Source organism: Anopheles ziemanni, chromosome 2 (assembly GCF_943734765.1).
Source record: "Anopheles ziemanni chromosome 2, idAnoZiCoDA_A2_x.2, whole genome shotgun sequence".
NCBI classification, from domain to species: domain Eukaryota; kingdom Metazoa; phylum Arthropoda; class Insecta; order Diptera; family Culicidae; genus Anopheles; species Anopheles ziemanni.
In genome coordinates, this window is record NC_080705.1 from 4,633,428 (window position 1) to 4,645,517 (window position 12,090).

A 12,090-nucleotide genomic window follows, 5' to 3' on the forward strand; every position below is an offset into this window, starting at 1 on the left:
AGTGACAAAAAAGCATGCTCGCAAAAACCCGGAACTCACATTCACCTTCAACCCGTCCTCCCGGAGCGTGGCTTCCTCCGGCCGGACTCCGAACCGGCTCCCTGACCACAACCCTGACTACCGTCCCCTCTCGAAGGGGCCAAGCCTGCAGTCTTCGATTTCGCTCACCTCCGTGAGCTCACAGCATCCGCTCGTCGACGCCATCGTCGAGGGAGCGGGTCGTCGGCGAGGGGCAGTGCGTCGCCAGGGAGACGGTCGGTTTGTCCGCCGCGGCCCAGCAGAGCATGGCGTGCCGGAGCAGGGCCATGACGGAGCGCGGTCGCTGCGCAGGGCGGTCGTCGTCGCAGGTCGCAGGCGGCGTGGAAAAAAGTCGGAAAAGAAGCAACACATGCAGAGAAAAACACATGGAGCGAAAAGCGCTAATAGGAACGTTGGCCAAACATACACATACACACACGGAAGCGAAACAAGCGACTCGCGCGAGGTGGTGGGGAGGGTGGGGGTGGGGAGGGGGCTACTTACGTGCAGCGGGATGCGCTGGTTGAGGGACTTGTTCTTGTTCTTCTTGAAGGAGCAAAGGAGCAGCTCGCGCATGCCCTTCCGGAAGTTGCGGCTCAGGAAGGCGTACAGGAGCGGGTTCACGCCGGAGTTGAAGTACGTCACCAGGAAGGTTAGTGGCGTGAAGAGCGCATTAAAATTGGAGTCCCCTTTGTAGTCGGTGGACCTGAGAAGAAGGAAGACGAAAAACATGACCGAGTCCGTAAGAGCTCAATCAAATTGGAGAAAGTAAACAAAGCTCCACCAACATTGGAGGATAAGAAAACAAAGCGAAGTTCCAATGAGCAGGAAAAGTAAGTTGAGTGCTTTCAAGATCTTTATGCTCGCCATTAACTCACAAATAGAAAAGCACATTAAACCACTCTCCAAGTATCAGATCGTCATGAAAAACTAATTTATTACCGCTGGGAAAGTGTGTGCTTGTGGTTTAGTGCGTGTTCTTGGGGAAATTTTTCCACCACTAAGCCACCACGCGAGGTCTGACACTAAGTACTAAGCAATTGACAACAAGCGGTCCATATTTATCGAGCATTTTGAAGCCACTTTACTCACACATATATGTGTGTGTTTGTGAATGTTTTCGTTTAGAAAAGCTCTCGGTGATTAATATGCAAATAACTTTCGCGCACCATGCCCTTTCCCCGGGGGAAAACCCGCCTTCCGCAACTAATTGGAGGAATGTAAAGGGTGGGAAATTCTATGCGCTATGTTGCAATTGAGCGCATAAATTAGTGAATGCGCCCGAGCCGCAATGTTGGGCGGGTTTTAATTTAATCCTCATTATACCAAGCGAATAGATTGAAGTGATTTTTCAATTGAATTTCCCTCCCCCGATTTGAGGTTGGGCGAAGGGGGGTTTGTTATCATCCTATTATTGTTCGTGCCAGCTCGCTCACTCGCACCGGGAGTTGGTGACAGAAGGCCACTTAGTAACCACTAGGCCGGCTGCCGGTTTATGGCGAACGATTTAGATCGTTATCCTTCCCGGTCACTCCCGGTCCGCGGATGGAGCCGGGCCTGGGCCGGGCGTCGGCCCACCGGGTGGAGTGGGCCATAAAAATGAAATATGGATTCACTTTTGCGAGCAGCCATTAAGCCGTCACGCCGAGACGCCACTCACCAGTACTGCCACATCTTCCGCGCGTGGAACGGCAGGTTGCAGAGGGCGAACGTCAGCACGACCACCATCAGCATGCGGATGACGCCCCGCCGCGCCCGGAGCACGTTGTTGGACGAATGGGACACCTGCGTCAGCTGCGTTCCGTGCCGCTGGTGGAAGCTGTTCTGGGCCGGCCAGGTCGTCACCACCACCTTGTCCGATTCCACCGACACCTGTGTGAGAGGAGAGAGGGGAAGAAGAAGAAATGAAAATTCGCTCAGTTTCCCTGTCGGGAATGGGAAAGTTCTTTTTCTTATCTCACGTGGCACTGTCAGGCTGCTAAAACAATCGTAACGATTCCACACACGATTTTCCTATAACAAAGATAGGTCACCTAAACCTGGCATGATTTATGGAACGGGACTTTTGGAAGTGGAACTTTAACTTTAGCGTTAAAGTTTTAAATTCTAGTTTAGAGAATAAAAATATATCACTTGAAATTTAAATATGAAAAGTTTCCAGGCCATAGTTTGGAGACCCCTGCTCTAGATGAATAGAATAATAATCTGAATCCGTTCTTTAGACATAGTAAAAACAACGGATAAAAAGTATATTCCAGTACTCAGAACTCAAATAACAAACGTTCTTCAAGTGCATTACAGAGGATAGGAATCAGAACGACATAAAACATAGTCCACAAAGTAAAGAAATATTAAAATAAATAGTCGGAAAACAGCATACAGGGTTTTTTGCGAAAAAATTCAAGTTCCTCGCAAACTTTCTCCGATAAATTGGAGAACCTACGAAGGTTCCCTAAATGAATAGAAAAAAAATCTAAATCCTTTCGTTAGACATAGTAATAACAACAGATAAATAGTATATTCAAGCTCTCAGAACTCAAATAACAAAAGTTTTTCAAGCGCATTACAGAGCATAGGACTCACAACGACACAAAACATAGTCAACAAAGTAAAGAAATATGTAAACGAATTGCCGGAAAAGAGCATAAAGGTTTTTTTGTGAAAAAAATCAAGCAGTTCACGTTCCTCGCAAAACTTTCTCCGATAAATTGGAGAACCTACGAAGGTTCCCGAAGGGGTTTACGGTGGCCATCCCAGACACGTACCTGGCTCTCGGTGACTGCGGCATTCCGCTTGTCATATTTACTGCTCGGCTTCCGGTGGAAGTTGCTCGAGTAGCTCGACGAGGTCGTATTTTGCAGCGCGATGTGCCTTTCGAGACCTCGCGAGCTTTTCCACAGTGCGATCGCTATCCGGCTGTACAGGACCTTTTGGGGGGAGATGAAAAAACACACATGAAAACACCCGTTCCCGGAAATGGAAGCACGCCCGGGGAAAAGCCCACCGTCATGACCAGCAGCGGCAGCAGGTACAGCAACGCAAAGTTGATGATGTCGAACAGCTCCGAGTTGAACGCCTTCCGGTTGACGATGCAAATCGTCTCGAGCTGGTCGTCGCCGAGGTTGTTCGTGATGGTGCGCACGAAGATGAACTTCGGGATGGAGTAGACCGCGGACGTGATCCAAACGGCGACGATTACGAGCTGCAGAAGGGGGTTGAGAAGGAAAATGATTCTCGGGAACGTCGTAGGGGATGTCGTTGCCTCATGTGTCCAACAGCGAAAAGATTAGATTGCATTAGAATTTCAATAAAGCAGACATTTTGAAAGATTACTCCACAATGAACCGACGTAATGTGGATTGAAGTTTGTAAATCGTTAGTTCCAACCTCGTGAACATTGGATGTAAAAGGCAACAGCTTGTGTTGAGCCACCTTGGGGTTTATCTTTGTCATTGGCCCAGTGGAAACTCGTGTCATCAAACACATTCAACACTGATGCCGTAAAGTGTAGTAAAAATAAAAATAAACCAAGGAGAAAACGTGTTGCATTCGGAGGGAAAAGTAAGGAATCCTTCCTTCAAACACCACCAAGGCGAAACTTGCATCTTCGTGCCGGGCACAAATGCACCTACAAAAGGGAGCAACTAAGCTGATTACACTCCCCCCCTCCCCCTCCCAGTAACACACAAAGCCTTAGCGACCCTGCAGCGGGTGGAACATGCAAAAGCTCGCTGTGTTTGTGCCCGAGATTAGGCTCCGAATGGGAGCCAATGTGGATGCATTGGTGCATGCAACGGTACCAGTGTTTGGCTGGAAAAGACTGGGTTGGAGTTGTTTGCTTCGCCGCTTATCGATCTCGCCCGAAGACGTCGTCAAACGTCGCCGGGGAGGCCAATTGTGTGGTTGCGAGCGAACAAAGGCGCTCCGGTTCGAGGATCCCTACCCGACCGAAGGGGGGCCTAAAGGGTCACGTCCTTGGACGGAGGAGGGGGAGGCTTATCGATTGATTCGAGTCTGAATTGTGAGCAGCGATATACGGAACATTGGTTCCGTATCGGAATTGAACCTGACAAGAGTGGCTTGAGTGGCTGTTGAAAGGTAATTAATAGACTGAAGCCTTCCGGTGGGATTAAATCGGGTTTATCGAGATGTTTTGGTGGTTTATTTGTGGTTTATAATGCAATCTTGTTTAGTTTTTCAAGCAATCATTTGATTTACCTATTTATTTTGAGTATAGTTTAATTTTTTAAATAAAGTAATCATTTTTAACCAAAGACAATTAACAGACAGGTCGGGTCAAAGCTGTTTTTTGCTCCGCCATTGTTGTGACAGTTGGTTAAAAAAGTGTTTTCAAAAATTTCCAGCTTACTTGTGGGAGATCTCCGCCAAAATCTTCGCGAAATAGGTAGTTGGTAATTCTAGATCACAGTATCCATGGTCTTGTGGATAGAAACTGCTCTTCTGTGTGAAATCATGTGATATAGATCCTTTTGCTCGCTGTGATTGCCGAAATTAGGTGTGTTGGTCTGCCTTATACCCAGTCTTCCTCCAGAACATATTTTGAACGCCTCAACTCTTTGTTCTGTTGATGAAACATACCAAATTTGCAGTTTTACCCCACTTTCTTCGCTGTTCGTGAGAAGTAAACAACATTTCAACCAACTGTCAAAATTTTCCCCACGGTTTTCGGCTCGTTACATGGTATGCTGCGACCTGTCTTTTGATTGATCTTGTTTTTAATATCCTTTTTAGTTATTGCAGACAGTTGCACAAAATAAACAAGATAAAAGATTTAGGAAAAGAGAGAAGTAAATGCAATCATCACGATCATTCCGATTCTCGTGAAATAAATGCAACTTCCATCATGTTGATTCAAGAATGTATCGATAACCTTTTACACGGAAACCAACACCGACATTGACTTATTTCCGGTCGGTTCGGAAACTTGTAACGCATCTTCCAGCTTGGCACACTAGCAAAACATCGATTTCCCATTTCCGGGAAGACAGTTCCCCGCCGGTTTGCCGATATCTTGATTAATGTTGGACACCGACGCTCCAAACGTCTCTAACGTGGGTTGGGAGAGGGTGATCAATACTGCTCTCTTTTACTTTTCGATCAGCTTTCACCCGAATCGTGACACATGTCTTCCCTTCTGGGGCCGGGTTTGAGTAATGAACCGGTCTGCCGGAAGTATGCACCGGGGCTTTTTTTTTCCTTCCTTTCGTGGACTTACCCTTAGGCGGCGCGACGTCAGGATCTGCTTGCACGTGATCGGGTGGATGATGGCGAAGTACCGCTCCATGCAGATGACGACCAGGATGAATATCGAGGCCGTGTAGCTGAGCGAGTGCACGAATTGATACATCTTGCAGAGGAAGTCCCCAAACACCCAGCTGGGGAAGAAGAAAGGGTGGGAAGGAAGAGAGAGAGAGAGAAAGACACAGATAAGACGATGTCACTGACGTGCCGTCAATCGAGCTGAAACGAAGGCGAAACTCGCAAAGGATCGGAAGGAAGATGCTGACACATGACACATATTCCCGAGACCGGGAGTGGAGGTTTTCATATCATCATCATGATGTAACATCATCAGCACGCTCATCTTCAAACCGACTGGCACATTCCACATCTCGTTGCATGGTCGGTCATTGGGTGTAAAATTGAAATGGCGACGAAGTTGTGTGTGCCTCTGTTGTCTGCCTTATGTCTTCCAGCACCGACCACCAATAATGCTCGCTTATTTATGTAATTCCCCACACCCGGGGGGTGGAGAAGAATTTTATCACCTGACTACGAACACGCCGTTTGTGTTCAAACGAAGGTCGGGGTAGGTTTTTGCGCCCTGCGATTGTTTACAAGTTGGAGCATACTTCCGGCCGGACTGTGTTTACGCAGGCCGGCGTCTACGTTTGCCTTCGCTCCAAAGCGCTCCTTTACGAGCGATATTACGGCGAGAAAATTCATTGAGGGAAAGGAAATGAAAAAAAACCCACCCAGTGCCCGTTGGCAAACAAACAAAGTTAAAGGGAAAAGAAAATATACGCCTTTCCCCGTGGTGGGTGGAAAAACCATTTGCACCAAAGCCAAGGGCGATTTATTGATTGTGTGAAGTTTGAAACTCGAAGTCTGCTTCTTTTCCAACAAATCATATTTTGCCAATCTTGAAGGTAAACAGAAACAAACGAAAATGAATTGATTTACGCTTATCGACACTTTAAGTTCAAAGAAATTTGTGAACAAATTAAACATAGATAATGTTTTACTATGTATACTCAAACCGTATAGCGATTTTCTAATCCTTCTTAATTGCTTTCAAAAATCGAAGCTACACTAAATGCATGTAAAAACAAAGATAGACCCTCATTATGACAACGTTTCAACGGTAGATATGATTTATTTGATAAAGAAAAGAAATAAAAGCAAATCATTCCAGGTGAAACAATACACAAAACCGCGAAGCATGACTATAGCATGACTGCCACGTATCACAATGTTTATGTTACGGTTTTGCATATCACCTTCATCGGAATTTCCACCCTTTCCCCCCTTTTTCCGGGAAGAACAAAACGACTCACGACACGCCACAATCCCACCGTGAAACGAAAACCATAATGAAACGCTAAGCAGAGAACTGTATTATTTAGAAAGCGTATGAAAACAACCGCCACTACGCGTTACTCAAGAACGTTGGACTCATTTCCTTTCGCCCACCGACGACGCTTGTCACCGTTGTGCGCGATTTTCCCGGGCTAGAGAAACTGTATGGTGGAGACTGTGTTATCTTTACCTTTCCACACACTGCTATCTCTTTTTCCATGCTGGAGGGGCTACCGAAAACAACCTTATCAGGCCCACACTCCGAGTGGTGTCTTTGTGGCGTCATTATTTTCTACCGTGCGTTGCTGCAAAGTTTATTTTTCCGAGCGTGGAAACAGCGCGCAATTCGTGACATATGATGAAGTCCCTGGGGGAGGGAAGGCATTAAGGTTTTGGACTAAGATCTTCCTGGGATTTTTGGGAAGCTGGGAGGAACGGTTCGAGTAGGAAAGGATCGTAGAAGAGATCGTATTGTGGCGTAGTTTGAAGCACGTGCACTCGTATGAAGAGTGCCACTTCTCCACCATCTTCCCCACTTTGGGAAACAGTTGTGCCGGAAATTGGATACCGTCAATCTGGCGCTGCCGTAGCGTATTTCGCCTGACTTTAATTATGTTCGCTAATTAGATAGTAGGATTATGTTTTCCAGTAAAACGATCGCCCGAGCAGAAGGACTTGACTGTTGTATGTTGCTTGAAGCATTTGATGTGGCGTTTAAATCCCACTTCTGCAGGTCGACGGCTTCCGGAAGTTTTGGGAATCTGCAGCACGAGGCACACAACACGTGCCATAATTAATAACTTTTCCGACCTTGGCGTCTTTCGCCCCCCTCTTTCGATTCCTTCGCAATCACGAGCGTCATTAAGCATTAATAATTGAAGTAATTGTAACTTCTGCCCCGAAAGCCAGCCATCCTTGCCCCCCGAGTACGTCTCGCTTCGAAAGGAAAACCCGAGCGAAACTGACGCACCTTTCGAGAGCTTTCCCGTCGAAGTCGGGAAAATCTCTTCACATTCCGCTGCCAGCGATTTCGGTGACTGTTTTCCTCCGAAGTGGCCGCACGGGAAACGTAATTATTCCGCTACACCCTCGTCGCCAGAGTCGTCACGATTTGATTTTATTTCCACTCCATAAAACATTATCGATCGACTAAGGTTTCGACGAGACGTGCGAATTGGCGCCGTTTGTTCGTCCTCCGTGGCTTTCGTGGGGGAGCGAGGCAAGCGAGGCGGAAAATCAATTATTTCACCAAATTAAATGTCATCGGTGGAGTTCGGCGACAGCTGAAATCCCGACAAACTGCTGGCTGGGAATGAAATGTAATCTTATGGTGGATTTATTTCTGCGATATCAGCTTTCGGTGCCTTACGGAAAAGTTTACCCACATATAAATGATGCTTTAATAATTTTGCTTACGTATGGAAATATTTTTTGGATCAACCTGAAAACATCAAGAAGGCCGGGGAGGTGTTGTAGACCACTTACCTTTCTATCAGGTAAATTGTCAAATTTTGCATCACACAAAACACCCCGACGCAGAGGTCCGCCACGGCGAGGTTGGCGAGGAAGAAGTTGGTGATCGAGCGCAGCCTCCTGGAGAGCGTCACGACCAGGATGACGAGCAGGTTCCCTGAAAGAGTAACCAGAGGCACAGGGGAATGTTAGGCCGGGGGGGTTCATGAGATGGATCAACTGCTCGGGACAGACGTCCAGGAAAGGACGGCGCTTTGGGAAGCGGATGAAATTCGATGGAAATCCGCGTCGACTGGATCTGACACCTTATCGAAAATTCCGTTTTCAAGCGGAAGGACTGAACCTGAAAGGGAGGAACTGTCGCTGGGGCCTGAAAAGGGTTTAACGGGATGTTTCACGAGCCCGGGAAGAGTTGACTTCTAGCTTAAGAAAAGGAAAGTTTTCCCAGACCCAAAATCGGAGCACGCATGGAAGGAGCGAGATTGTTATTAGTTGGATTATTCTTTCCTCCTTGTTGCACATCGATGGACATTTTCACAAAGAAAGTCCCACCAGCAGCTCAACCTATCGGTCGATCGGTTCAGGTCATCAATGGTGCAACAAACCGAATAGAAAGGAAAGTTACCCACACTGAAATCCAAACAGAACGTTGGTTGGATGCTTTCGAACTCCCTTATCAGACCATCGTACACGTGTTAACATGTGCTAAGACATTGGAAAGGATGCCCCTATCACCTGGAAGAAACATCAAACACCACCGTATAACCCTCATATTTCTTCGCTAATGAAAAGTTTCCAGCTTAATCTGATCGCCAGAAAGAAAGTAAACCCTCGTCATTCGTCATTTATTGACAACAAAGTGTGGCTTTCGATTCGATGCAGAGAAATGATGGTCACTTTTGATTTGAATGAAGTTGTGATACATTTCACTTTCCTCTAAAACAATTGAACTAAAATCATTCGTTTGAAAGCTTCGTTTGTAACACAAATGAGAAAGTGGTAAATAGCCATCCGTTATCAGAAAACCGCTTGCTGGTGGTGTGTTTTTATTTTGAAACCGATAATAACAAAACCGTGGCCCAAGCTGGAGGTGATTGATAGGTTAATGAATTATAAACACACATGCTTGCAGGGGAGGGAAAACAAATCCGAATGAAACCTGCCCATAAAGCGCGTAAAGTGTAATTTAATTTAACCGCTCACATCTTCTTCAACACGCAAATAGTTCCGACTCGTTCCGGCTCGGTCGGGGTTTGGAAATAAAACAAACATCCATAAATCATGGCTCGCTTCAGTGGTGAGCTGTAATTGTTTTACCATACGCACAGAGAGAGAGATAGAGAGAGGTCGCGGGTTTTCCCTCCATTCGCATTCGCATTCCGGGAAGCGTTAAGTAGGGAGTAGGGATCCTTCCATAAATCATATCCGGCCAACATATTTGGCCACCGTGAAATGGCTGTTTATTCAAAGTTCATCGAACTGGGCGCGAGGACGCTGAGTGGCGTGGCACGGATTCATTTCCGTACCTATGCAATTTGCCTGTGTGTGTGTGGTAGGACATAATTGGCCTCGGGCTTAATGGAGGCCGCAATCGGCTAACCATAAATCAGCCTATCATCTCGCGGTCACCCGGTCGATAATGGCCACGCATTTTCCCGGGTCATTTTCCGACCACAATGAAGTGCTCATATCTTATACATAGCGCGAGCCATCCGTTGGCAAATCAATCGCTCATCAAAGTGTGCGTTGGCCGATCCGATGTTTGTCTTTGGGAAAACTTCAATGGGAAAAGTTTTTTCCGAGCAGCGAAACTCTATCGGTTATTTTCAATAAGGAATTTCTTGCGAACGAGACCTCAATCATACCTCGTGCGGGCTTTCCGGGTAATCGTGATTGCGCCGCGTTTCGATGGAAACGCATTTCGAGGCGATTGAATTTCCTTTCTTCGCGCCACTCGTGGAGGGAAATGAACTGAAGCATGACATAAATATGGCAATTGACGAGCCACACTTCGAGGAAGGGAAAAAGTTTACATGGAAAACACACAGACACACACACACAAAACCCGAAACCAAATCTCAAGCGATCGAGAAACAAAAACTAATAAATAATTCAGGCGGCAAGTTTTTCTTATTGATTAGTGTGGAAACGATTCCCTTCAATGCCAACGGTGTTTGGTGCGATTTGTGTTGTGTCCGCGTGCTTGGGCCGGCTTCGGCGGACGGCCATACATCAAAAAAGTACCGCCTCGATTGGTTTTCTGGGCTGGAGGGAAGAAAAATGGCTTCCGGTTTGCTGGTAAATTGGATTTATTCTCCCAAACATCGATCGAAGTTTGATAAGGATAATTGGATAGCGAAAGTCGTGAGGTAAATAAACAATGTGTACTGGATGAAGGAAGGAGAGTGGAAAAGTTTCTTAAGCGCCCGGGAGCAACGAGGGATCACATTCCAGAAAGATATTTGCTGTACTGTTCAGGTTCGTAATGGAGCTCTCGACAAGTTTGAACACATCCACTGATAAGTTGACAGAAAAGGCACTTATCTAGTGCATCTTTTGTTGATTTGTAGAATTAGGCTTTCAATTATGTTCATCTAGGCTAGTTTTAAGTTTTTCATCTTATTTCAGATAGTTTTTAGAAGAGTCTTTCTATTTTATTTTGTTCTGAAGATTTAAAGTTCTTCTAAGTCTTGAGTGGTCTGAAATGAAATCAAAAAACTTATATTTAATTAAACAAGCTTTTGTTGGCTTCACTTACCGAAAAAGCAACAGCAGAACACTAGCGAGTAGAGCGTGATGAAAATGACCCTCACGTCGGTCCGATCGAAGATGAACTCCTTGTGCACGAAGTTCGGAAACGGAAGCGTCGAGTTGGCGGACGTCGCTGGCCCGGCTCCCCCGAGCCCAAACTCCAGCGATCCGTTCACCCCCAACAGGGTGGTGGTGGTGAGCAGCGGGACGCCCGATCCGTTCACGAGTCCGAGCGAAACGTTGGCGGTGGACAGATTTCCCGGCGCAAACGATATGGCGGAAGCATTTTCCGCACCGTGGGTGGCATTTCCCGACAGCAGCAGCCCACCACCCCCCACCGAGGAGCCCAGCTCACCGAGCAGGAGCTGCCCGCTGGAGCTGAGGAAATTCATCACCGAGAGCGTCCCCTGGGTGGCGCTGGCCGATCCGTTCACCGGAAAAGTCCCGTTGGGAAAGTCTATCATTTCGTAATTCGCGTCGTGACTTTTTTTTTGTCTCGGCGCGCTTTTTTTTTGTGTGTGCTTTTCTGCTGGTAAGGAACACTTTTCCACTTCACACCACACCGTGCCGGTGGAAAACGGTGATTGACGATGGGCTGAACGGCTGCATTTCCTCGCCACCGGGTGGGAAAAGACCACCGGCACGTTGCACGACCTGGCTTCACTGGTCTGGTAACCACTTGTTTGCGTTTTCCTGCTAATGGAGGGTTTTAATCAGCCCCACACACACACCGTTTATGAAGCCAAGCTGAGTAATTGAGTGAAATGATTTTCCATTCCAGCAAAACGCAGCTGTCATAATGGCAGCCGTCGGGTTTTTATAGGCGGTTCCCCTTCCTGATGGTTGTCCTCCAAACACTGGATTACCGGTAATTGAATGGATTATCTGTAGAGAGAAAGGGAGAAGAAGAAGAAGGGAAATAGAGAAAACGGAAATGAGCGAGAAAGAAGTCTAGTGAAACCACCCTGCTGTAAGCTTTTCGGGTGGAAAATATTAAAGCATTCGCGCCACTCGTCGATGGAGGCGCCTGGTTGTTCTCGAAAAGAAAGCGAAACAAAAAGACACACACGTGGGAAACTTCACCAACGACGATGACGATAACGATGATAACGAACGCCCGGGGTAGGGTAATGAAAATTTAATTTCATTATTTCACTTCCTCCCATGACGACGGCCCATGCGGTGTGTTGTTTTTCACCAGCAGCGAAATGAAAACGAATCGATGGATTCCTTCCACTGGGGGGCAGG

At 46.8% G+C, this 12,090-nt stretch overlaps 1 protein-coding gene across 1 annotated transcript; it reads right to left on the reverse strand.

Moving 5' to 3' along the window:
* Positions 1-178: 178 nt before the first annotated feature.
* Positions 179-11,306, reverse strand: LOC131283150 (trissin receptor). Its single transcript, XM_058312728.1, has 8 exons — positions 10,850-11,306; positions 8,104-8,248; positions 5,255-5,414; positions 3,023-3,220; positions 2,784-2,945; positions 1,679-1,890; positions 523-724; positions 179-322 (listed from the first exon to the last, which is right to left on the reverse strand). Exons 1-8 carry the CDS (start codon positions 11,304-11,306, stop codon positions 179-181), a joined length of 1,680 nt encoding a protein of 559 aa, XP_058168711.1.
* Between the last annotated feature and the right edge of the window lie 784 nt (positions 11,307-12,090).